The sequence below is a fragment of the Coregonus lavaretus genome (assembly GCF_964263955.1).
Source record: "Coregonus lavaretus genome assembly, chromosome: 32".
Classification (NCBI taxonomy): domain Eukaryota; kingdom Metazoa; phylum Chordata; class Actinopteri; order Salmoniformes; family Salmonidae; genus Coregonus; species Coregonus lavaretus.
This window is the reverse complement of record NC_140019.1, coordinates 3,743,086-3,770,534: the sequence shown is the minus strand read 5'-3', so window position 1 is coordinate 3,770,534 and position 27,449 is coordinate 3,743,086. Positions and strand designations below refer to the sequence as shown.

Sequence of the window (27,449 nt, the reverse complement as noted above, 5' to 3'; positions counted from 1 at the left end):
TAGTGCTAAAAATAAGGGGTTAAATACAAATGTTTCCTGATCTTTCTTGTATAGTTGAAGTCGGAAGTTTACATACAGATTCTTTCACTTAGAATTCACTGTATCACAATTAAAGTGAGTCGGAAGTTTGACTGTGCCTTTGAACAGCTTGGAAAATTCCAGAAAATGATGTCATGGCTTTAGAAGCTTCTAATAGGCCAATTGACATCATTTGAGTCAATTGGAGGTGTACCTGTGGATGGATTTCAAGGCCTACCTTCAAACTCACCGCCTCTTTGCTTGACATCATGGGAAAATCAAAAGAAATCAGCCAACACCTCAGAAAAAAAATGGTAGTCTGGTTCATCCTTGGGAGCTATTTCCAAATGCCTGAAGGTACCACGTTCATCTGTACAAACAATAGTATGCAAGTATAAACACCATGGGACCACGCAGCCGTCATACCGCTCAGGAAGGAGACGCGTTCTGTCTCCTAGAGATGAACGTACTTTGGTGCGAAAAGTGCAAATCAATCCCAGAACTACAGCAAAGGACCTTGTGAAGATGCTGGAAGAAACATGTACAATAGTATCTATATCCACAGTAAAACGAGTCCTATGTCGACATAACCTGAAAGGACGCTCCGCAAGGAAGAAGCCACTGCTCCAAAACCGCACATGGGAACAAAGATCATACTTCTTGGAGAAATGTCCTCTGGTCTGATGAAACAAAAATAGAACTGTTTGGCCATAATGACCATCGTTGTGTTTGGAGGAAAAAGGGGGTGGCTTGCAAGCCGAAGAGCACCATCCCAACCGTGAAGCACGGGGGTGGCAGGATTATGCTGTGGTGGTGCTTTTCTGCAGGAGGGACTGGTGCACTTCACAAAATAGATGGCATTATGAGGAAGGAAAACAATGTGGATATATTGAAGCAACATCTCAAGACATCATTCAGGAAGTTAAAGCTTGGTCGCAAATGGGTCTTCCAAATGGACAATGACCCCAAGCATACTTCAAAAGTTGTGGCAAAATGGCTTAAGGACAACAAAGTCAAGGTATTGGAGTGGCCATCACAAAGCCCTTTTTTTAGTCCTATAGAAAATGTGTGGGCAGAACTGAAAAAGCGTGTGTGTGTAAGGAGGCCTACAAACCTGACTCAGTTACACCAGCTCTGTCAGAAGGAATGGGCCAAAATTCACCCAACTTATTGTGGGAAGCTTGTGGAAGGCTACCCAAAACGTTTGACCCAAGTTAAACAATTTAAAGGCAATCCTACCAAATACTAATTTAGTGTATGTAAACTTCTGACCCACTGGGAATGTGATGAAAAAAATAAAACTGAAATAAATCATTCTCTCTACTATTATTCTGACATTTCACATTCTTAAAATAATGTGGTGATCCTAAATGACCTAAGACAGGGAATTTTTACTAGGATTAAATGTCAGGAATTGTGAAAAACTCAGTTTAAATGTATTTGGCTAAGGTGTATGTATACTTCCGACTTCAACTGTATCTCTCATAGATAGGACAGACACTTCAGAACAAACTTCCTTTTGATTTTTTTGGGGGGGACTATCTGTTGTTCCATGTAGTGAATCTGTTATTCAATATATTATTTTGATACCTTGAAGTATCAAAAGAAAATATAAACTATTATTTGATGAAAAATTGTATTTAGCCTTACTGCCACTAGCCCATACAAACACATTGAATAACAGCTAAAAAAAAATGTATACTTCAAGTGGTCTTAAAATTCGAAATCCAATAGCTAAATTATCCTTGGTATGACCTTCTTAAAACAATTCCATATAGCTTAGTAGAACCCCACCCCCTCCCCCGGCGTAGACAGGGCTTAGACTCTAATGGGTTAGTATGTTTGCTAATATAAACAAAACGTGCAGGCAGGTAGAAAAAGAAAGCACTATCTGGCGTAAAAGGAAAATAACTAGGGAAACTCCATTTCCTGAGAAGTTGTGCAAAAGCTGCCTCTTTTGGGGCTGGTTGGGGAACATATAAAAACAAATATTCTATTGTCTTTCTAAAATCAGTTGGTTAGTTTTCACCCTTGTTTTTCGTTTCGACTTCAATATAAATATTGTTTTCATAGTTCTAAAAACTGTACACCAACAGGTTATTCATGTTATAATCAACTACTTCTGCTTTAACAATGAACCCATAGGACATGGCAACAGATATTCGCCCACTTTACTTGGACAAACTAGTCTAAACAGCAGGATTTGCTTTAAAGGATATTTGTATTTTCTCTTTCCAAATCCACATTTTTATTATATATTTTTTTCTGCACAAAAAAACTGTTTGAAAAAGATGACCACTATGGTTGGACCAGATGAACTGTAATAGACCTCTGTGAGTCTGTCTGTTTCATGGCAGCTGTTTGGAACCTATGAGGCTTCAACTCCATTCCTCTTTGGACGAATGAAGACCAGGTTCTATGGTTCGACAGAGAGCTCTGTGGGGCGGGGCTACAACTGGTCGTTGGGGTGCTGCTCTCTGTCTGACTCTGCTTTGCCTGGCTGGCCCGGTGAAGGGGCGTGAGGGGGGTGGGCGACGCTGGGCAGGCTGTGTGTTATGGGCACGGCATTAGGAACAATTTCCTCTATAGGCGGAGGGAGCCCCCCAGAGGCCAAACTCACAACACCAGGAGGGTACCTGGGACAAGGAGAGGATGAGTCAGAAAATGCTATAGCACTTGTAAATGCATATACAGTACCGGTATCTACTTGTTATTATGTATCAACAGTGGGTGCATTACCAGGGTTGTGGGTTCGATTCCCACGGGCGGCCAGTATGAAAATGTATGCACTTACTAACTGTAAGTCGCTCTGGATCAGAGCGTCTGCTAAATTACTAAAATGTAAATATGTAATTACCTATAGGCCCCATTGAGCTCAGGATGAATGACAGCAGGGTCCATATTGACCCAGTGAGTAGTCTGGGACAGGAACTCTTTATTCACACAGTTCTTTAGGCTGTCTGGAATATGACCTGGAAGCAGGAAACAGTCATTCATGAAGCACAACGCGGTTATTAGGGAGTTTGTTATTGTGGCTTTGCTGTTGTTTATTAGTGAGAGGGGAGCCTGGGAGCCTGATACATTGCCCATTGGGGAAAACAATAATCAACCCAAGAATACCCATTATTAGTGTAACAGGTATGTTACCTGAAATGGCTCGTCGGATCTCCCGGGCTGCCTCCTCTCTCATCTCAATAGAAGCCTGTTCACTGTACCAGGCAGCATGGGGAGTACATATCAGGTTAGGAGCATCTTTCAGAGGTCCCTGGCTGAAGCTGAGAAAAAGGAAACATGGTTTCTAATAATTAGACTCACCTCAACACAGTGGGAAATAAATATTAGCAAAATGAAGACAGTATAAGATAGAAGAATGTAAAGAGTGCTAACCCGAAGGGCTCTGTCTCGTGGACGTCCAGGGCCGCCCCTCGTATCCTCCCCTCTTTCAGGGCCTGTGCCAGAGCCTTCTCATCAACCAGCCCCCCTCTGGTCGTGTTAACCAGGAACGCACCCTGGCGCATCTACAACACACCATTTAAAATATGTAAACAATGCAGTACACAACCGTAAATGAAATGTCTAGTAGGTTTAGGTTTGATTTATTTGCTCCAAATAAAATAAGTGATAAACAACAATAAAGATTAAAAAAAAAAAAAAAAAAACGGTGTGCAGGTGTGGTTGAAAGGCTAAGGGCTTATATAAAAAACACACCACAAAAAACAATATTCAATACATAAGTAAAAACAGATAACAAAACCCACTAATCATAAATGTACAAATGAACGGATCAACAATCACAAAAACATTTTTTAAAGTGTGTGCGCATGTGTGGATGTGAGTGTGTGAGAATTGGGCTATATGGAGAAGATTACTGAGTAGTTTGGTTCATCAGGCTGACCCCATGTCTTCGCTTGAAGTTATTGTGGGAAGATGAGGTTTTGGCAATGTGAGGATAAGAATTCCAGAGTATTTGATAGAGAATTGACTATGTGAGGTGCGGCATTGGGGAGGGTGAAGGTTATCGCAGTGTTACAGTTGAAGTCTGAAGTTTACATACACCTTCGCCAAATATATTTAAACTCAGTTTTTCACAATTCCTGACATCTTATCCTAGTAAAAATTCCCTGTTTTAGGTCAGTTTATTTTAAGAATGTGAAATGTCAGAATAAAAGTAAAGAGAATGATTTATTTCAGCTTTTATTTCTTTCATCACATTCCCAGTGGGTCAGAAGTTTACATACACACAATTAGTATTTGGTAGCATTGCCTTTAAATAGTTTAACTTGGGTCAAACGTTTTGGATAGCCTTCCACAAGCTTACCACAATAATTTGGGTGAATTTTGGCTCATTCCACCTGACAGAGTTGGTGTAACTGAGTCAGGTTTATAGGCCTCCTTGCTCTCACACGCTTTTTCAGTTCTGCCCACAAATTTCCTATAGGATTGAGGTCAGGGCTTTGTGATGGCCACTCCAATACCTTTTGCTTCAATATGTCCACATAATTTTCCTTCCTCATAATGCCATCTATTTTGTGAAGTGCACCAGTCCCTCCTGCAGCAAAGCACCCCCACAGCATGATGCTGCCACCCCCATGCTTCATGGTTGGGATGGTGTTCTTCGGCTTGCAAGCAACCCCCTTATTCCTCCAAACATAACGATGGTCATTATGGCCAAACAGTTATATTTTTGTTTCATCAGACCAGAGGACATTTCTCCAAAAAGTACGATCTTTGTCCCCATGTGCAGTTGCAAACCGTAGTCTGGCTTTTTTATTGCGGTTTTGGAGCAGTGGCTTCTTCCTTGATGAGCGGCCTTTCAGGTTATGTCGATATAGGACTCGTTTTACTGTGGACATAGATACTTTTGTACCTGTTTTCTCAAGCATCTTCAAATCAAGTCAAATCAAATTGTATTTTTCACATACACGTGTTTAGCAGATGTTATAGCGGGTGTAGCAAAATGCTTGTGATTCTAGCTCCGACAATGCAGTAATATTTAACAATTTCACAGGAATGAGATTTAAGAATATATACATACAGTTGCGACCAGTTCAGCATATGAGAGGAGACACTGTTTGAGTGTAATATTTGATACACTGCCGATTTTGCAGGTTTTCCTACTTACAAAGCATGTAGAGGTCTGTAATTTTTATCATAGGTACACTTCAACTTGTATGATTTTTAAGTAATTAATTTACATTTTATTGCATGACATAAGTATTTGATCACCTACCAACCAGTAAGAATTCCGGCTCTTACAGACCTGTTAGTTTTTCTTTAAGAAGCCCTCCTGTTCTCAACTCATTAACTGTATTAACTGCACCTGTTTGAACTCGTTACCTGTATAAAAGACACCTGTCCACACACTCAATCAAACAGGCTCCTACCTCTCCACAATGGCCAAGACCAGAGAGCTGTGTAAGGACATCAGGGATAAAATTGTAGACCTGCACAAGGCTGGGATGGGCTACAGGACAATAGGCAAGCAGCTTGGTTGAGAAGGCAACAACTGTTGGTGCAATTATTAGAAAATGGAAGAAGTTCAAGATGACGGTCAATCACCCTCGGTCTGGGCCTCCATGCAAGATCTCACCTTGTGGGGCATCAATGATCATGAGGAAGGTGAGGGATCAGCCCAGAACTACACGGCAGGACCTGGTCAACGACCTGAAGAGAGCTGGGACCACAGTCTCAAAGAAAACCATTAGTAACACACTACGCCGTCATGGATTAAAATCCTGCAGCGCACGCAAGGTCCCCCTGCTCAAGCCAGTGCATGTCCAGGCCCGTCTGATGTTTGCCAATGACCATCTGTATGATCCAGAGGAGGAATGGGAGAAGATCATGTGGTCTGATGAGACAAAAATATAGCTTTTTGGTCTAAACTCCACTTGCCGTGTTTGGAGGAAGAAGAAGGATGAGTACAAACCCAACAACACCATCCCAACCGTGAAGCATGGAGGTGGAAACATCATTCTTTGGGGATGCTTTTCTGCAAAGGGGACAGGACGACTGCACCGTATTGAGGGGAGGATGGATGGGGCCATGTATCGCGAGATCTTGGCCAACAACCTCCTTCCCTCAGTAAGAGCATTGAAGATGGGTCGTGGCTGGGTCTTCCAGCATGACAACGTCCCGAAACACACAGCCAGGGCAACTAAGGAGTGGCTCGGTAAGAAGCATCTCAAGGTCCTGGAGTGGCCTAGCCAGTCTCCAGACCTGAACCCACAAGAAAATCTTTGGAGGGAGCTGAAAGTCCGTATTGCCCAGCGACAGCCCCGAAACCTGAAGGATCTGGAGAAGGTCTGTATGGAGGAGTGGGCCAAAATCCCTGCTGCAGTGTGTGCAAACCTGGTCAAGACCTACAGGAAACGTATGATCTCTGTAATTGCAAACAAAGGTTTCTGTACCAAATATTAAGTTATGCTTATCTGATGTATCAAATACTTATGTCATGCAATAAAATGCAAATTAATTACTTTAAAATCATACAATGTGATTTTCTGGATTTTAGTTTTAGATTCCGTCTCTCACAGTTGAAGTGTACCTATGATAAAAATTACAGACCTCTACATGCTTTGTAAGTATGAAAACCTGCAAAATCGGCAGTGTATCAAATACTTGTTCTCCCCACTGTATATAGACAAGCTATGACAGAGCGGCATGGACTAAGATACAGAAGAATATTATAGAATAGAATGCAGTATATACATATGAGATGAGTAGTGCAAGATATGTAAACATTTTTATAGTGTCTAGTGTTCCATTTCTTAAAGTGGCCAGCGATTTCAATAGGCAGCAGAAGCCTCAAATGTGCTAGTGATGGCTATTTAACAGTCTGATGGCCTTGAGATAGAAGCTGTTTTTCATTCTCTCGGTCCCAGCTTTGATGCACCTGTACTGACATCACCTTCTGGATGATAGCTGGGTGAAAAGGCAGTGGCTCGGGTGGTTGATGTCCTTGATGATCTTTTTGGCCTTCCTGTGACATCGGGTGCTGTATGTGTCTTGGAGGGCGGGTAGTTTGCCCCCGGAAATGCTTTCGGCAGACCGCACCACCCTCTGGAGAGCCCTGCGGTTGTGGGTGGTGCGGTTGCCGTACCGGGCAGTGATACAGCCCGACAGGACAGGATGCTCTCAATTGTGCATCTGTAAAAGTCTGTGAGGGTTTTAGGTGATAAGCCAAATTTCTTCAGCCTCGTTTGCGCCTTCTTCACCACACTGTCTGCGTGGGTGGACCATTTCAGTTTGTCGGTGATGTGTACGCCAAGGAACTTGAAGCTTTCCACCTTCTCCACTGCGGTCCTCGTCGATGTGGATAGGGGGGTGCACCCTCTGCTGTTTCCTGAAGTCCGCGATCATCTCCTTTGTTTTGTTGATGTTGAGTGAGAGGTTATTTTCCTGGCACCACACTCCTAGATCCCTCACCTCCTCCCTGTAGGCGGTCTTGTCATTGTTGGTAATCAAGCCTACTACTGTTGTGTCGTCTGCAAACTTGATGATTGAGTTGGAGGCGTGCTTGGCCACGCAGTCATGGGTGAACAGGGAGTACAGGAGGGGGCTGAGCACGCACCCTTGTGGGGCCCCAGTGTTGAGGATCAGCGAAGTGGAGATGTTGTTTCCTACCTTCACCACCTGGGGGTGGCCCATCAGGAAGTCCAGGACCCAGTTGCACAGGGCGGGGTTCAGACCCAGGGCCTCAAGCTTATTGATGACCTTGGAGGGTACTATGGTGTTGAATGCTGAGCTATAGTCAATGAACAGCATTCTTACATAGGTATTCCTCTTGTCCAGATGGGATAGGGCAGTGTGCAGTGTGATGGCGCTTGCATCGTCTGTGGATCTATTGGGGCGGTAAGCAAATTGAAGTGGGTCTAGGGTGACAGGTAAGGTAGAGGTGATATGATCCTTGACTAGTCTCTCAAAGCACTTCATGATGACAGAGGTGAGTGCTACAGGGCGATAGTCATTTAGTTCAGTTACCTTTGCTTTCTTGGTTACAGGAACAATGGTGGCCCTCTTGAAGCATGTGGGAACAGCAGACTGGGAAAGGGAGAGATTGAATATGTCCATGAACACACCATCCAGCTGGTCTGTACATGCTCTGAGGACGCGGCTAGGGATGCCGTCTGGGCTGGCAGCCTTGCGGGGGTTAACATGCTTAAATGTCTTAATCACTTTGGCCATGGAGAAGGAGAGGTCACAGTCCTTGGTAGTGGGCCTCGTCAGTGGCACTGTGTTATCCTCAAAGCGGGTGAAGAAGGTGTTTAGCTTGTCTGGAAGCGAGACGTTGATGTCGGCGATGTGGCTGGTTTTCTTTTTGTAGTCCGTGATTGTCTGTAGAACCTGCCACATACATCTCGTGTCTGAGCCGTTGAATTGCAACTCCACTTTGTCTCTATACTGATGTTTTGCCAGTTTAATTGCCTTGCGGATTGAGTAGCTGCACTGTTTGTATTCTGCCATATTCCCAGTCACCTTGCCATGGTTGAATGCGGTGGTTCGCGCTTTCAGATTTGCGCGAATGCTGCCATCTATCCACGGTTTCTGGTTAGGGTAGGTTTTAATAGTCACAGTGGACACAACATCACCTATACACTTCCTGATAAACTCAGTCACTGTTTCAGTGTATATGTCTAAATTATTTTCGGAAGCTACCCGGAACATATCATGGGTCCGCATGATCAAGACAATCTTGAAGCGTGGATTCTGATTGGTCAGACCAGCGTTGAATAGTCCTTGGCACAGGTACTTCCTGTTTGAGTTTCTGCCTATAGGAAGGGAGAAGCAAAATGGAGTCGTGGTCAGATTTGCCGAAAGGAGGGCAGAGGAGAGCCTTATAACCATCCCGGAAGTTTGAATAGCAATGGTCGAGGATTTTAGCAGTGCGAATACAACAGTCGATATGTTGATAGAACTTCGGCAGCCTAGTCCTCAAATTTGCTTTGTTAAAATCTGCGGCTACAATAAATGCAGCCTCAGGATATGTGGTTTTCAGTTTGCATAAGGTTCAGTGAAGTTCTTTGAGGGTCCTCGTGGTATTTTTATTTTTATTTTTTTTCCCCACCTTTATTTAACCAGGTAAACCAGTTGAGAACAGGTTCTCATTTACAACTGTGACCTGGCCAAGATAAAGCAAAGCAGTGCAATAAACACAGAGTTACATATGGGGTAAAAAAACATAAAGTCAAAAATACAACAGAAAATATATATACAGTGTGTGCAAATGTAGCAAGTTATGGAGGTAAGGCAATAAATAGGCTATAGTGCAGAATAATTACAATAGTATTAACACTGGAATGCTAGATGTGCAAGAGATTATGTGCAAATAGAGATACTGGGGTGCAAAAGAGCAAAATAAATAACAATATAGGGATGAGGTAGTTGGGTGGGCTAATTTCAGATGGGCTGTGTACAGGTGCAGTGATCGGTAAGGTGCTCTGACAACTGATGCTTAAAGTTATTGAGGGAGATAAGAGTCTCCAGCTTCAGAGATTTTTGCAATTCGTTCCAGTCATTGGCAGCAGAGAACTGGAAGGAATGGCGGCCAAAGGAGGTGTTGGCTTTGGGAATGACCAGTGAGATATACCTGCTGGAGCGCAGACTACGGGTGGGTGCTGCTATGGTGACCAATGAGCTAAGATAAGGCGGGGATTTGCCTAGCAGTGATTTATAGATGGCCTGGAGCCAGTGGGTTTGACGACGAACATGTAGTGAGGACCAGCCAACAAGAGCGTACAGGTCACAGTGGTGGGTAGTGTATGGGGCTTTGGAAACAAAACGGATGGCACTGTGATAGACTACATCCAATTTGCTGAGTAGAGTGTTGGAGGCTATTTTGTAAATGACATCGCCGAAGTCAAGGATCGGTAGGATAGTCAGTTTTACGAGGGCATGTTTGGCAGCATGAGTGAAGGAGGCTTTGTTGCGAAATAGGAAGCCGATTCTAGATTTAACTTTGGATTGGAGATTCTTTATGTGAGTCTGGAAGTTGAGTTTACAGTCTATCGGCTTGATGGGGGATATACACGGCCGTGACTATAACCGAAGAAAATTATCTTGGGAGATAATACGGTCGGCATTTGATTGTGAGATATTCTAGGTCGGGTGAACAGAGGGACTCGAGTTCTTCTATGTTACTACAATTACACCACAAGTTGTTAATCATGAAACACACACCGCCGCCCTTCTGCTTCCTGGAGAGATATTTATTCCTTTCTGTGTGATGAACTGAGAACCCATCTGGCTGGACCGATTCTGACAGAATATCCCAAGAGAGCAATGTTTCCGTGAAACAGAGTATATTACAGGCCTTGATGTCTCTCTGGAAAGAAATCCTTGCCCGTAGTTTGTCGACTTTGTTAACCAAAGATTGAACATCAGCGAGTAGAATACTTGGAACCGGTGGGTGGTGTGCGCGCCTCCTAAGTCGGACCAACAGGCCGCTCCGAGTGTCTCTCCTCCGCCGGTGATGTTTTGGGTCGGCCGCTGGAATCAGTTCAGTTGCCCTGGGGAGAGCAAACAAAGGATCTGCTTCGGGAAAGTCGTATTCCTGGTCGTAATGCTGGTGAGTTACCGCCGCTCTGATATGAAATAGTTTTTCCCAGCTGTATGTAATGATGCAAAACACTTTCTGAGCTAATAATGTAAAAAATAATACATAAAAAAACAAAATACTGCAAAGTTTCCTAAGAGCTAGTCGCGAGGCCGCCATCTTCGTCGGCGCCAGTCGAGGTCCACAAGGTCCTTTGCTGTTGTTCTGGGATTGATTAGCACTTTTCGCATCAACGTATGTTCATCTCCAGGAGACAGAACGCATCTCCTTCCTGAGCGGTATGACGGCTGCGTGGTCCCAGGCTGTTTAAACTTGCGTACTATTGTTTGTACAGATGAACTTGCTACCTTCATGCGTTTGGAAATTGCTCCCAAGGATGAACCAGACTTGTGGAGGTCTACAAAATGTTTTCTGAGGTCTTGGCTGATTTCTTTTTTTTCCCCATGATGTCAAGCAAAGAGATACTGAGTTTGAAGGTAGGCCCTGAAATACATCCACAGGTACACCTCCAATTGACTAAAATGATGTCAATTAGCCTATCAGAAGCTTCTAAAGCCATGACATCCTTTTCTGGAATTTTCCAAGCTTTTTAAAGGCACAGTCAACTTAGTTTATGTAAACTTCTGACCCACTGGAATTGTGATACAGTGAAATATAAGTGAAATAATCTGCCTGTAAACAATTGTTGGAAAAATTACTTTTGACAGGTCCACAAACAAAGCAGCACATTTCATTTTAGTGTCTAAAGCTTTGACAAGATCATAAAAAACTAAAGTGGTTGCTGTAATAGTGCTATGCCCAGGCCTAAACCCTGATTGGTTTACATTCAAAATACATTTCTCAGTTAAAAAAGAACAAAGTTGTACATTTACCAAGGATTCAAGAATTTTAGCTAGACAAGGAAGCCTTGAAATGGGGCGATAATTAGTAAGATCTCTACTATTCCTGCCCTTATGGAGTGGCAGCACAAGAGCTTATTTCCATACTTTTGGAATACTTCCTTAAATGTGGGTTATTGAGTCAACATTGATGGGTGCTGCACACTTAAGCAGACCGGGATCCAATTGGTCGGCCCCTGTAGATTTCTTGTTGTCTATTGCTATCAAAGCATCCAGGACTTATTTTTCTGTAAATAGCCAAAAAAAAAATAATCATATCATTTCTCTGATCATTCAGCAAGTTTCGCCTATCAGCATCCAGCCCAATATCATTGTGAATAGGCTTAGAAGTTATTTCAAAGAGATGTACTTGCCACTGAGCTGCCTGTAAATCAGAGGCGAAGCCACAGCAGGGCCTGGCTGGGCAGAGGCCCTGCCAGATTGAACACTGACCCACCCAATCAGGCTGGCTTAAAATATATATATATATATATATATATATATATATATATATATATATATAAATGAACTTCATTTGTTGGTTGTATTGTCTCCTGACTTATTAGAACTGTTGAAAATGCAGTAGGATTTCCTGGGATCAAATTGGTTATATCGCAATCATATGGTAAATCACAAGCGCATAGCCGAGTGAGTCAGGAAGGCCGCAATTTGGCAAATATGAAATAGCTGATTGTCGAGTTGCGGCTGTCAGTGAGAAGCATCTAAAATATGCAACTGATTACAAAAAAACTGTAGCTATACTCCGTTACTTTACCAGCAAAAATATTGTAATCAGATTAGAAATACTTGAAAATATATATATATGATTACTTCTAGGGTTACTTTAAAATTCATTTCAAAATACATTTTGACACCTTCCAGTTTTTTCAATGACATTCAAATCAGCATTGAAAAAAGGTGCACATTTAAGTTTGTTGCACCTGAGTGAGTCTGACCACAAGTCAGAGACCACTATGATGACACAACAAATGTGTTTAATGGATCACAGGAAAATAGCAGAATTAGGCTTTTGTAGGCTACAGTGCAAGCTATCTTTTCCAATGGTGAGACTGCTGTCGGCATCCAAATCATGTATTATACATCCAACTTGGGGGTAAGGATGACAGCAGTGATGTGGCCTACAAGAGATACAGATATCATTTAGATTACATTTAAAAAGTACCCCCCCCCCCCACTTCTTAATCCAAAATTGTGCCCCTGAATTGTACAATATGTGTCCCCCTTTTTCGTAGGCCTAAATTAGATTGTGTGTGTGCATGTGTCATGTTCCTGACCTGTTTGATGGTGAAGTCATTGATGAGGTGGTGGTTGTGCTCATTGAGGCTGCAGTGGAGGGTGACACAGTCGCTGTGGAAAAGCAGGTCCTGGAGGGTGTTGACGCGCTGCAGGCCCAGGGCTCGCTCCACCCCGTCAGACAGGTATGGGTCGTAGAAGATCACGTTGAACCCAAAGGCTTTGGCTCTCAGTGCTACACCCTGGCCAACACGACCTGAGGATACACAACAACACAACATGGACATTTGAGTAATTCACAGACAAGTAAATACTGTAGTTACACCAAAGGGATGCAATAAAGGTGAAATCCTTACAGCATATACCATGCCTGTTTTGTAACAATTCACAGCAAACAATGGCATACAGAAAAGCTATCGAAAACACTACTGAACAAGCCCATATCTAAACAACCGATTTCCTATTCATTATACCCACAATCTTTTCTTCAGCTAATAGCTAGTTGGGTAGTGTAATACAACATTGTACTGAAAGATCTCCGACTAACCGAGGCCGATGATGCCAAGTGTCTCCCCGCGGATACGCGCCGCCCCGGACGCCACCTCTCTGATCTGCTCCACGCTCTGTACACTAGTGCCCTCGCGCAGTGCCTGGTGGAGCCACGTGGTTCGTCTGTACAAGTTCAGGATGTGACACAGTGTGGAGTCCGCTGTCTCCTCCACCGACGCTGCTGGCATGTTACACACTGCTATCCCTATTGGTAGAGGGGACTATTGTAAACCTCTACTACTAATGTAAGGCGGGGTAATGTAAGGTAAGTATAGACGTTTACTATATCAAAAAGTTATTTTTATTATGGAGTTCTGAGCAGTTGCACTTTGTTTTAAATGGAATACCATAACATGCAGAAAATTATACAATATTTGACCTAGTGAGCCTGCAAGTCTTTCTGAGCCTGCAAGTCTTTGGGTGGACATCTGTATTAAGTCGAGAAAGAGACGTGCAGGGCCTCACCTAAATCTCCAGCCGACTTGATGTCGATATTGTCGAAGCCGCTGCCTATGCGGACGATGATCCGAAGTGCCTTGAATTTCTCCAGGTCCTCCCTCATTAGCGTGATGGTGTGGTACATCAGAGCTCCTACAGCCTCGTTCAGTACCTGCCAACAGAAAGCTCTCAGGTTTAGTACACAGAGGACAGTTATATAGCACCCTTCAATAAGAGAAATAGACCACTTTGAACTAATGTGTCATCAGAATGCATTAACTGTGGCTGTGTTGTTTACTCCAAAGGCCCTGACATGGGCTCTCCGATGGGCTCTTGTAGTAGTAGCTAATCTTTCAAATCACATCAAATTTTATTGGTAACATACACATTTAGCAGATGCGGGTGTAGCGAAATGCTTGTGTTCCTAGCTCCAACAGTGCAGTAGTATCCAGTGGTGTAAAGTACTTACCTTTAAAGTACTGCTTAAGTAGTTTTTTGGGGTATCTGTACTTTACTTTACTATTTATATTTTAGGCAACTTTTACTTCCCTACATTCCTAAAGAAAATAATGTACCTTCTACTCCATACATTTAAAAAACAAGACAATTGTGCCGTCTGGTTTGCTTAATATAAGGAAGTTGAAATGATTTATACTTTTACTTTTGACACTTAAGTACATTTTAGCAATGCCATTTATTTTTATCCTTAAGTATATTTAAAACAAAATACTTGTAGACTTTTACTCAAGTAGTATTTTACTGGGTGACTTTTACTTGAGTCATTTTCTATTAACGTATCTTTACTTTTACTCAAGAATGACAATAGAGCACTTTTTCCACCACTGGTAGTATCTAACAATTCACAATACAATACACAAATCTAAAAGTTAAATAATGGAATTAAGAAATATATCAATATTAGGACGAGCAATGTCGGAGTGGCATTGACTAAAATACAGTAGAATAGAATACAGTATATACAGTACCAGTCAAAAGTTTGGACACACCTACTAATCAAGTTTATTTATTTGTTATTTCTTTACTATTTTCTACATTGTGTAATAATGGTGAAGACATCAAAACTATGAAATAACACATATGGAATCATGTAGTAACCAAAAAAGTGTTAAACAAATTATTCAAAAAGCCACCCTTTGCCTTGATGACAGCTTTGCACACTCTTGGTATTCTCTCAACCAGCTTCACCTGGAATGCTTTTCCAACAGTCTTGAAGGAGTTCCCACACATGCTGAGCACTTGTTAGCTGCTTTTCCTTCACTCTGCCGTCCGACTCATCCCAAATCATCTCAATTGGGTTGAGGTCGGGGGATTGTGGAGGCCAGGTCATCTGATGCAGCACTCCATCCCCCTCCTTCTTGGTAAAATAGCCCTTACACAGCCTGGAGGTGTGTTGGGTCATTGTCCTGTTGAAAAACAAATAATAGTCCCACTAAGCCCAAACCAGATGGGATGGCGTATCGCTGCAGATTGCGGGTGGTAGCCATGCTGGTTAAGTGTGCCTTGAATTTTAAATAAATCACAGACAATGTCACCAGCAAAGCACCCCCACACCATAAAACCTCCTCCTCCATGCTTTACGTTGACCCACACCGCGTCTCACAAAGACACGGCGGTTGGAACCAAAAATCACACATTTGGACTCCAGACCAAAGGGCACATTTCCACCGGTCTAATGTCCATTGCTCGTGTTTCTTGGCCCAAGCAGGTCTCTTCTTATTATTGGTGTCCTTTAGTAGTGGTTTCTTTGCAGCAATTCGACCATGAAGGCCTGATTCACACAGTCCCCTCTGAACAGTTGATGTTGAGATGTGTCTGTTACTTGAACTCTGTGAAGCATTTCATTGGACTGCTTTTTCTGAGGCTGGTAACTCTAATGAACTTGTCCTCTGCAGCAGAGGTAACTCTGGGTCTTCCATTCCTGTGGCGGTCCTCATGAGAGCCAGTTTCATCATAGCGCTTGTCGTTTCTCTTTGCTTATTTGAGCTGTTCTTGCCATAATATGGACTTGGTCTTTTACCAAATAGGGCTATCTTCTGTATACACCCCTTACCTTGTCACAACACAACTGATTGGCTCACACGCATTAAGAAGGAAATACATTCCACAAATGAACTTTTAAGAAAGCACACCTGTTAATTGAAATGCATTCCAGGTGACTACCTCATGAAGCTGGTTGAGAGAATGCCAAGACTGTGCAAAGCTGTCATCAAGGCAAAGGGTGAGATGAGTAAAGCAGTATGTAAACATTATTAAAGTGACTAGTGTTCCATTATTAAAGTGGCCAGTGATTCCATGTGTCACGTCCGTCGTGTAAAGGATTGGACCAAGGTGCTGCGTGGTATGCGTACATAGTGTTTATTATATTAAACAAAATCAAACAGAACATGACGTTCAAAAGGCTAAACATCCAACAAGCCAAACTGAAACAAGATCCCACAACATAGGTAGGCAAAATGGCTACCTAAGTATGATTCCCAATCAGAGACAACGATCGACAGCTGCCTCTGATTGGGAACCACACCCGGCCAACATAGAAATAGATAACATAGATCTACACATAGATATTCACACCCTGACCAAACCAACTAGAGAACTCTATGTCAGGGCGTGACACCATGTCTATGTATAGGGCAGCAGCCTCTAAGGTGCAGGGTTGAGTAACCGGGTGCTAGCCGGCTAGTGATGGCTATTTAACAGTCTGATGGCCTTGAGATAGAAGCTGTTTTTCAGTCTCTCGGTCCCAGCTTTGATGCACCTGTACTGACCTCGCCTTCAGTCAGCAGGGTTGGGTAGGTTACTTTCTAAATGTAATTCATTACAGTTACTAGTTAACTGTCTAAAACTGTAAACAGTAACGTAACTTTTGTATTACCCAAACTCAGTAACGTAATCGGATTACTTTCAGTTACTTTTCGATTACTTTCCCCTTAAGAGGCATTAGAAAAAGACAAAAAGGATCCATAAAACGCATTTGGTATGTCATCATAGTGGTCTCTGACTTGTGGTCAGACTCGCTCAGGTGGAACAAACTTAAACTTGCACCATTTTCAATGCTGAATTGAATGTGATTGAGAAAACAGAAAGGTGTCATTATGGATTTTTTTCTCGCAAACATCCTTTGTGAATTTAAAAGTAATCCTGGAAGTAATCATCTAGTTTTTTTTTAAGTATCTGTAATCTGATTCCAACATTTTTGCTGGTAACGTAACTGATGTGGTGGAGAAATCAGAATTAGCTAAGTAATATAGATTATTATGATGTCTTATCTGCAGAATATGCTTATATGATTGAACTGTTGAACTGTTGATATTAGAATGTCTCCTTTCGGAGACTGCACTTCCTCCCTCATGTGGGCCTCAGTCACCTGGGGCCTAGAGAGGGGAGAGGTCAGGCTTGTCTATCACATGTCCCTGTTGCTATGCATAATATCAGAAAGAGAATAGGGCAAAGGAGGTCAGAAGGAAACATTGTTTCCATATGTGAATATGTGTCTTTACCTATTGCAAACCATGTGAAGGGATGGCATGAGTAATGGGAACCAATCACTTGTCTCCACAATGTCTGTGTGTCAGTCGCCCCCTCCTTTGGCCTTGGGAGATTGTTCTCTCCCCTGGTTCCCTTTCTAGCAAGGTGGAAACTAAGTAACAACAAATGTCCTTCTACATTCTTATTACTGAACAAAACAATGAGTTCTTTGTATTTGGGCCTAAGGTCTGGCACAGGATGTGTGGGGTTAGTGTCTGGAACCATTATATGTTATCTCTGAGGTTGCACCTATCCTGACCTATCCTGAGATAGTATATAACCCAGAGGCTCACTCCACTCAGTGGGCTATCACTCTATTCACTTTGGTGTGGGCATTGTGACCAGCTCCCTTATCGATACGTTTTAAATAAAGTTAATATTCTGATTGGTGATTGACCTTGTCTCTCCTCATTATTGATTAAAATATCCACCACACTGATTAAAGTATTTTTTTTGGTAATCAAATTACATGTAATCAGTTACTCCCCAACCCTGTCAGTCGGTATTCTTGGTACAACACCATGGGATGTCACGCTCGAGCGATCTCTACTTGAAGGATATACAACCACGCCTGACAAGGCCAATGAAAACCGCACCTCACCGGAAGCCCCACCTTCCACAGGTGATACCCCAAGGCTCTGATTAATTCCTTTAATTCTCTACTCTTCACTTCATACTGAGCAAGAGAAACAAACATTTCTGGAACACAAGAGGCTCTGACTTTGCGCCAGCTAAACTCTCCACTTGGGTAGTCTGTGCACCTCCTACAGGCGTTGTGCACTGAGAGTTGGTATTTGTTCGCTAAAGTTTCCAAAACTGATCTAGCTTTGAATAAGCTGGCTAAAGATGAGACCAGTCCGTGAACGCATTGCCAACGACTGCGCGCAAACTCCTTGGATAGATGTGTAGCATTCTTAAGAAAGCTTGGGGTCGCTGTTGAAGATTTCCCTCTCCTGGATGCCAGTGCCTCGGCCGAGGTGTGGAATGCGGGGAGGGACATGGGGTTGTGGTCTGAGCAGATGGAGCTATCTCCCCAGCAGGGCTACAATGACCCGGCGTGGAGAGACTCCAGCCGAGGCGATTACGACTACGGGAGAAGAAAGGGCAGAGGCGGCACATCTGACAGAGCAGGACCGGACGCGAATTAGAGGGAAGAGTGCAGCAGAGGCAATTTGGAACACCGTAGGAGAAAGGGAGACAGCGGCGCTAACAGAGGACCATCTGCGGGTACAGATACAAGGAGTTCTACCATCGAGAGCAAGTAACAACATGGCCATGTTCCCAGGAAAAACACTGCAGATCATCTGGTCTGCTGGAAGCGGATCGGACCATGGGCTTCTGCTCAGCTAAAGGTTTGAATTTGATGCATCTGAATGTCCGTAGCCTTGTTCCCAAAATCAACGAGATTCGTATGCCTATAGGCAGTAGCAATGCAGGGATTGTGTGCTTTACGGAGACATGGCTGGACTGTTCTGTTAATGATTCTGAAATTGAAATTGAGAATTACAAGGTTTTGAGAAAATAATGCAACCCTAACGGTGGGGGAGTCTGTGTTTACATAAGAGCGAACAGTTGTTTTAACCTGAGACTTGATTTTAAGATTATCTATGAGCAAATTAAAATGTACTGTACATATCAAATAATGGTCTAATGTATGATTTGAAGTTCGGTTTTTTGAAATTCACATTCAACTGATACATGTTTACTGTATTTAACCAACCCTGGCATTGCAAGCGCCATGCTCTAACAACTGAGCTACACGGGGCCCCGAACAGGTTTGCTGTTCACTTGCGCTATATAAGATGGAAGGGAGTTCCATGCACTCATGGCTCTGTATAATACTGTACGTTTCCTTGAATTTGTTCTGGACCTGGGGACTGTGAAAAGACTCCTGGTGGCATGTCTGGTGGGGTATTTGTGTGTGTAAGTTGACTATGCAAACAATTTTGAATTTCCAACACAAACAAGTTTCTTATAAAAACAAGAAGTGATGCAGTCAGTCTTTCCTCAACTCTTAGCCAAGAGAGACTGGCATGCATAGTATTAATATTCGCCCTCTGATTACAATGAAAAGCAAGACGTGCGGCTCTGTTTTGGGCCAGCTGCAGCTTAAATAGGTCTTTCTTTGCAGCACTTGACCATATGACTGGACAATAATCAAGATAAGATAAAGCTAGAGCCTGCAGGACTTGCTTTGTGGAGTGTGGTGGTAAAAACCAAGATCATCTCTTTATTACGGACAGACCTTTCCCAATCTTTACAACCATTGAATCTATATGTTTTGACCATGACAGTTTACAACATAAGGTAACACCAAGTACAGTGAGGGTGTGGTCTCTAAGGAATGTATGACTTTGCTAACGTTTGAAAATGGTATCTTGGAGGATGTTGATTCAGCTTAGGGAAGCATCTGGGGAGCAGTTTCATAGGGGCAATCTAGAACAGAGGAAGTCTGTTGTGTGGAGTCATGGGATTGGTCTCTAGGGGAAACCACCCATATCATGGGAAAGATTATAAATACTTGGTGGGGACAAAGGAGGACAGAACAAAATATTATTTTGAGTCCGTTGTTCTCCAGATGCCTGCAGATGTCTGTCAATTTACGCTGAAATCTTGTGATGTAAACAAACCTTTATAATCAAAGTACAGTGTAAGCGGACTCCTTGGTCTCACAGCATAATTAGCATCATATTTTTAGATACCACAGAATGGCGACGAGGAACGTTTGGGGCGTGATGCATCTCTCCAGTGTTCCATTCATGAGCTGCGAAGTGACTCCCGCTCAAGACGCCTGCTCATAAGGTGAGATTTCTCACAATTTTTGTGCGCTGGTCGGTTCGCTTGCTTATGGGTGTGTGCGCTGGAGAAATGTACCGTTTAAAAGACTTATGTGTGCAAATTTTGCTGTTATTTGCTGTGGGATAGGAGTCCTTTCTAAAATTCTAAATTTGTTTGTGCTGGTAACAACGCAAACAGGGGGGAGTGTCTATAACTATTGAAGAATAGAATGAAGCAATAAGGCCAAGGAAAATTTATACAAATTAGGACATTGCGGATCTATGGAAGCCCTCAAACGAGGCGATCATTAGGATGGACCGAAAATCCTAAAAGCGCATTAGGTGAATTTAGGTATGTCCCGGGGACTTGGGGTTGTGGTATATACATTCGATTGCAAGTTACCGCTCAACTTATGGTTGACGAACTATATGTTTGATATAACCGCTCATTGAATGTCCGCGAACTCGTGGTAGCATAAATTTAGGAACAATGAAAAAACGGCGCAATGGAGGTAGAATGCTGCCTTAGGGGTCCGTAGGAACGGAAAAAGCCTCTTAAACTGTGTATGTGTGTGTGTGTGTGGGAGAGAGAAAAATGGTGGAGTGGAGACGTCTCTGTTGTGTCTGAGCTGTGTCTCGACTCATGTTGGGATGGGATTTGTGTTGGAGATCTTGTGAGTCTCCGTGGGTGAGAACGTTGGTGGTTGTTAACTATATGTGAGCCCCCTGGAAGGACGTTAAGGTTAAAAAATGTTATGACTCTCTATAAAAAGAGAACGTTTACTAACTATTAGAATATCATGAGCCTACAGGGAGGAGTTTTTAATAGTGTATAGAGATGTTTTGTAATGGATAAGAAAATAACTATAAATCTGCAGATTAGGATAAAGTGACGTTAAGAAACTTCAAAGTAGGATTTGTGTTCCATGTTTTATGTTGGTTTGTGAGCTCTGTTAAGTGTTACTGTTTGCCTCATGAAGAACGGAGGTAAAGTTGGTTTGTCTACTTTCTGTTGTTTAGCTGGGAGAGAGCTTCATCCACTCTGAAATCGTATTGGTGAATGAACTACGCATGCGTGGGATTTTATGAGTTTAGAGTTACGTAGGGCAAATATGCCACTCCCCTGCCTGCACTGAGCTGCTGGGAGACGCAGACTCAGAGCGGACAGAGAGGGTGGAGGAGATTTAAACACTAATAAAGTGTTCTGTTTGTTAAATAGGCTGTTGCTTAACGATGAAACTATCTGATTGAGATCTATTGAATAGATAAATGAGAGAGATATGTTGACGGATTAAAAATAAAAATAATTAAATAAATAAATAAAATGAAATGTTATTGAGTTATTTATACTATTCCTGAGTTAAGTTGTTTGCTTATTTCTTAGAGCGAATGTGGCTAGAGGAATATTGAATGGTTGAAATAACTCAGTGAGTGCATAAACTACTAAATTATTGTCTGTTCTTTGTTCTTCTGTGATATGAGAGACGATGAGAAGGAGGAGACAGAGAGAGAGAGGAAGTGCTGACGAGTGCATCATGCAACAGAGTGTGCTGCAACGGATCAAGTCAAATCAAGGCTAGTACTGTTCTGTTTACAAAACGTACCTTCCCATAGAGGATATTTTGTGTGCCTAGCATATTTGATGTTGTGACAATTTGACAGGGACTTGGCAACAGACTGATCAATTGATGTAATTGCATATTGGAGTTTTTGTGCATAAGTTGGTTTGATTAGAGTTGTGTTGGGAATCGAGTACTGACATTATTCTGTAAAATTAAGGTCATTGGGTGCTTATTAAGCAATTGGTTTGTGAGTGCTGTAGTGTTGCTGGATTATAGGTCTTTCTTTTTTGGATTGCTCTGAAGTTGACTACTTTCCTTTACTTTTCCTGATCGGATGTGGTAAGATTGCCACTAATTAATAAATTGGTAAAATAAAATAAATTTAAAAAAAAATAAAATGAAAAAATAATTATTATAATTAAAAAGGGAGGGAACCATAAGCTGTATAGTCTAAAATGATAAAATAATTCACAATAAAGGAATATAAAAGAGTTGTTACAATGGGGAAAAAAGGACATCAAAACTATGAAAGTAATTACTCCTGTTGATGTAGTACAAAAAGTAATCCTCTAGTTAATGGTATTGCAAGGTTATCTGGAAAATGGAATAAACGTTGGCGTGACATTGAACAACCATCGGTAGTGGAAGGGATTCTTAACCCTGACGTCATCAACATGATGAAGATGAACGAATAACAGAGAGAGGACAAGCAGAAACGACCATAAAATATGAATCCAAACTCCAAAAGTAAGAAGAAAACGAGATGTCTGGAAACTAAGGGTGGAGTGAGGTTCAGGAGGATGGAACTTGAAGATGATGATGATGATGATGATGATGATGATGATGATGATCAGAGTGATTCAGAAGAGATCATGGGGTGGATATGACTCTGTGATCAGACGGAGGTTGGCCAGAGCGGAAAGAAGGGGTATTTTCAACATGTCCTTGACTGAGTCTGTAATACCAACATGTTTCAAGCAGACCACCATAGTCCCCGTGCCCAAGAACTCTAAGATAACCTGCCTAAATGACTACCGACCCGTAGCACTGACGTCTGTAGCCATGAAGTGCTTTGAAAGACTGGTCATGGCTCACATCAACAGCATAATCCCAGAAACCCTAGACCCACTCCAATTTGCATACCGCCCCAACAGATCCACAGATGATGCAATCTCTATCGCACTCCACACTGCCCTTTCCCACCTGGACAAGAGGAACACCTACGTGAGAATGCTATTCATTGACTACAGCTCAGCATTCAACACCATAGTGCCCTCTAAGCTCATCACTAAGCTAAGGATCCTGGGACTAAACACCTCCCTCTGCAACTGGATCCTGGACTTCCTGACGGGCCGCCCCCAGGTGGTAAGGGTAGGTAACAACACATCTGCCACACTGATCCTCAACACGGGGGCCCCTCAGGGGTGCGTGCTCAGTCCCCTCCTGTACTCTCTGTTCACCCATGACTGCATGGCCAGGCACGACTCCAACACCATCATTAAGTTTGCCGACGACACAACAGTGGTAGGCCTGATCACCGACAACGATGAGACAGCCTATAGGGAGGAGGTCAGAGATCTGGCCGTGTGGTGCCAGGACAACAACCTCTCCCTCAACGTGACCAAGACAAAGGAGATGATTGTGGACTACAGGAAAAAAAAGAGGACTGAGCACGCCCCCATTCTCATCGACGGGGCTGTAGTGGAACAGGTTGAGAGCTTCAAGTTCCTTGGTGTCCACATCACCAACGAACTATTATGGTCCAAACACACCAAGACAGTCGTGAAGAGGGCACGACAAAGCCTATTCCCCCTCAGGAGACTAAAAAGATTTGGCATGGGTCCTCAGATCCTCAAAAAATTCTACAGCTGCACCATCGAGAGCATCCTGACTGGTTGCATCACCGCCTGGTATGGCAACTGCTTGGCCTCTGACCGCAAGGCACTACAGAGGGTAGTGCGTACGGTCCAGTACATCACTGGGGCAAAGCTCCCTGCCATCCAGGACCTCTATACCAGGCGGTGTCAGAGGAAGGCCCTCAAAATTGTCAAAGACTCCAGCCACCCTAGTCATAGACTGTTCTCTCTGCTACCGCACGGCAAGCGGTACCGGAGTGCCAAGTCTAGGTCCAAAAGACTTCTCAACAGCTTCTACCCCCAAGCCATAAGACTCCTGAACAGCTAATCATGGCTACCCGGAATATTTGCACTGCCCCCCCACCCCATCCTTTTTACGCTGCTGCTACTCTGTTAAGTATTTATGCATAGTCACTTTAACTCTACCCACATGTACATATTACCTCAACTACCTCAACTAGCCGGTGCCCCCGCACATTGACTATGCAACGGTACCCCCCTGTATATATAGCCTCCCTACTGTCACTTTATTTTACTGTATATATAGCCTCCCTACTGTCACTTTATTTTACTTCTGCTCTTTTTTTCTCAACACTTTTTTGTTGTTGTTTTATTCTTACTTTTTTTGTTTAAAATAAATGCACTGTTGGTTAAGGGCTGTAAGTAAGCATTTCACTGTAATGTCTGCACCTGTTGTATTCGGCGCATGTGACCAATACAATTTGATTTGATTTGATTTGATTTGAAGAAGAAGAATACAAGATATTCTAGTTCTGATGAAAGCGAAGATGAAGACAGCGATAAAGATTTGGATATTAAAGGTGCTTCATATTCAAGAGGATTTTATCCTACAATGACTAGCACAGAAGAAATAGAAAGAGATATAGACTGATGCGTATCATGCCTGGATAAAGCAAATAATTTAGAAGAAGTAAGAGAACTGGAACAACAACTCAAGAAGCTGAAGATACAGGAGAAAAAACTGCTGAGAAAAGGATCCCAAGAATTTGAGAAAAAGTATACATTGAGGCCAAGGAAAGAGGGCACCAGTAAGAAAATGATGCCAGTGATCATTCGAGGACAAAACCTAGAATATAAGCCTTTGAAGAATACCGATATGTCAGATATACTTGAGAAGCTGCCTACTCTTCAAGATGGAGCATATCCTTGGATTTCAAAATTGGAAGAAATTACGGTGGGAACACAGTCAGCCATAGGAGACATTAAGAGACTTTTGGCTAATCTCCTTGGGATTCCAGATATGGAAGAAATATTTCAGAGAGCGGGACTTAATAGATATGTGGGGACTGAAGTGAATGACCCTGAATTGTTGGCTGCAAGTAGAAATAGGCTGTGGAGAGCACTGAAAGATATGTTTCCAACAAATGTGTATTCTGACAACATTCTGATTGACCCACTACGACAACAAGAAAATCCGAGAGCCTATGTGTCAAGAGTTCATCAAGTGTGGAGAAATATTACCGGAAATGATCCAGATGTGAGTCAAATTGAGCAGTCAATTTTGAGAGCTAAACTGCAGATGGGACTGCCCTCACCAGTAAGGAGCAAACTGGCAGAGGTGGTTGGACTTGGAAGCATGACAAAAGGCGTCTATACAGATCATATAGCCCATCAAGTGGATCTGTACAGGAAAAAGGAACACAACTAGAAAGAACAGGACCAAGAAACTCTCAGAAAACTTGATGAAATACAACTGGTGGAGAATAAGAAGGAGAAGAAACAAGCTTTGGTTATGCAGAATCAGTGTGCACCAAATTAACAATCACTGCCACAGCTTCAACCGGACCAGTTCCAACCGCAATTGTACCAGCCACCAATAGCGGTACCAGTTGTTTCATATCCACAGCCAGTTTCTGGACAGACACAGAATTGGAGAGGAAGAGGACGAGAAGGCTTAGAAAGAGGAAGAGGAGGAAGATTTAAGCCATACTTCCAGCAATCTTCAGAAGTGTGTTATAATTGTGGACAGGTTGGTGACTTTGCTGTGAGTGCAATGGGCCAGGAGGAAACATCAGAGGGAATTTCAGAGGAAGATACGGGAGCAAGTCAAGATCATCTGGAGGACAAGTGAACCCCTATAGGGGCCCGGAGCAAGGATTCTAGGGGTGCCCAGAAGATCCGAAAGGAGGGTGTCAGCTGGTAGCATCAGGACCGGAAAAAGATCCAACAATTGAGGTGAAAGTTGAACTTCGACGAGGAGGCAGACCTCCTTGGAAGAATCAGTATCCATTGAAAGATGAAGTAATCCAAGGGATTGAACAAGAAATTGAAGGACTTTCAAAAGCAGGTGTTTTGAAGAAAATAGAAAAAATCCTTAGAGTAGCAATCAATTGTTGTTTTGGGAGAAACCATGAGGGGTTGATAGTAGCGCCTCTAGACCTATTAGGTCTGATGATTCAGGAAGCTAGGGGTTAGCTAATGTTGCAAGGGGGGAGATTAGGAGAAAGATTATAAAGGAGTAGGGTTTTTTGGGAATCATATTTGCTTGAATAGATTGACTATGTCATAGGCAGGAGGACAATATGTCTGAAAAATAATGTTTAAAAGGGGGTGACTGTTATTCTTGGTTACATTCCTACACCAAGAGGGGAATAAGATGTCCAACCAAGCGAAAAGATGCTCAATCGGTTGCCAAGTTCTTGTGTAAAGAAGTCATAAGCAGGTGTGGACTTCCCGATCACATATCCTGAAATTAGTGGGAAAGGAATTTGTGGATAAATCAGTGAAATGTTTTTTGAAAAGTTAGGAGAAAAGTCAGATAAAAAAGTTATGAAAACTAGGGTTGAAGGAACTCTTGGACAGTCAGCTCAGCTCCCATGTAAGTGCACGGAGGAGAACAGTGGTGAAGGGAAATTCAGAGTTCAGTGGGAAGATAGATATGGCAGGAGTTTAGATCTGTTAGGAGCAGTTGCATTGAGAAAGTATGCGTTGCTGAATGATAAGAGAAGAATGCAGATTGAGGGTGATTGCAGTATCTATATTTACAATTCCCAGCAGGGGGATCAAGGTGATTATAAATGTATTTTTTATAATCAACAGTTTGAAAGTGAGGGATTAGAGTTGGGACTGAGAGTTAATGTAGTGACACTAGTGGTGGTAGATGGAAATACAAGTAAAGAGTTAAAAGCTATAGGGAGAACGGATGAATCAACAACAATGACATCAACACTTCAGCCTATTATAACAACAGTGAGAAGCAATTCAACTCTTTCAACATTGAAAGTTTATTAAAGCTATAAATATATCACATTTGATTACAAGGGAGCCAATCGCTCCAGCACCAATTTTAGAGGAAAAGACTGTCATTAGGGTTAGGATGGGTGGTACAGCTCATCTTCCTTGTAGATGTGAGAGATGGAGTGGGGGTGGTGACGTTCCTCCCACATGGAGAGATAATTATGGAGAAGAAGTGTTGTTATCAGGACCAGAAGTAGAAGCTGTGACCCCTAGTCAAAGGAAGTATATTTTGTACAACGATATGAAGTGGAAGAGGGTTATGAGTGATTGCTCACTTATTTTGCGTAATGTTACATGGAAAGACCAGGGAGAATATATGTGTACTTATTTAGTGCAAGCATTAAAGTTTGTTATGGTTAAGAATTATTGATTAAAAGGCTATGTAACTCGTAAGGTGACGCTTATGATGGAAGATTTGAAGTCTGTTGAAGCTTCCACAGTCACCAAAGGAGTTCAGGAGAAGTATATTACAGTAGCCACTCCAACAGTAAATAATACACAGAGGATATCTGTAACTTTCCCACTGGAAATAGTTAAGAGTGTTAATACATCAACTAAAGCAACTATTTTAATAGTAATTTTGAAAGAGATTAATGGTATGACGGCAATAACAAATGTAGGAAATATGACACAGACACCAACAACAACTTTTCTGAAACTAAAGGATGTAGCAAGAGTGACTCAGGAGTTTATGATACGGATGGAGAGTGCTGTCAATGGTAGTAAGGATAGTGTTGAAATAGGAGAGCAGATGGTAGTAG

At 42.5% G+C, this 27,449-nt stretch overlaps 1 protein-coding gene across 1 annotated transcript in view; it reads right to left on the bottom strand.

Annotated features, from left to right (window-relative positions):
- Positions 1–1,548: 1,548 nt before the first annotated feature.
- LOC311107946 (C-terminal-binding protein 1-like) overlaps positions 1,549–27,449 on the bottom strand; it is a 65,764-nt gene continuing 39,863 nt past the window's right edge. The window contains exons 3-9 of the mRNA XM_084150569.1: positions 13,717–13,861; positions 13,250–13,456; positions 12,744–12,958; positions 3,406–3,536; positions 3,166–3,293; positions 2,876–2,990; positions 1,549–2,654 (exon numbers count right to left, since the gene is read on the bottom strand). Coding sequence (XP_084006695.1) covers positions 2,468–2,654; positions 2,876–2,990; positions 3,166–3,293; positions 3,406–3,536; positions 12,744–12,958; positions 13,250–13,456; positions 13,717–13,861 — 1,128 coding nt within the window. The 3' untranslated portion in view covers positions 1,549–2,467. The remainder of the gene's footprint in view (positions 2,655–2,875; positions 2,991–3,165; positions 3,294–3,405; positions 3,537–12,743; positions 12,959–13,249; positions 13,457–13,716; positions 13,862–27,449) is intronic.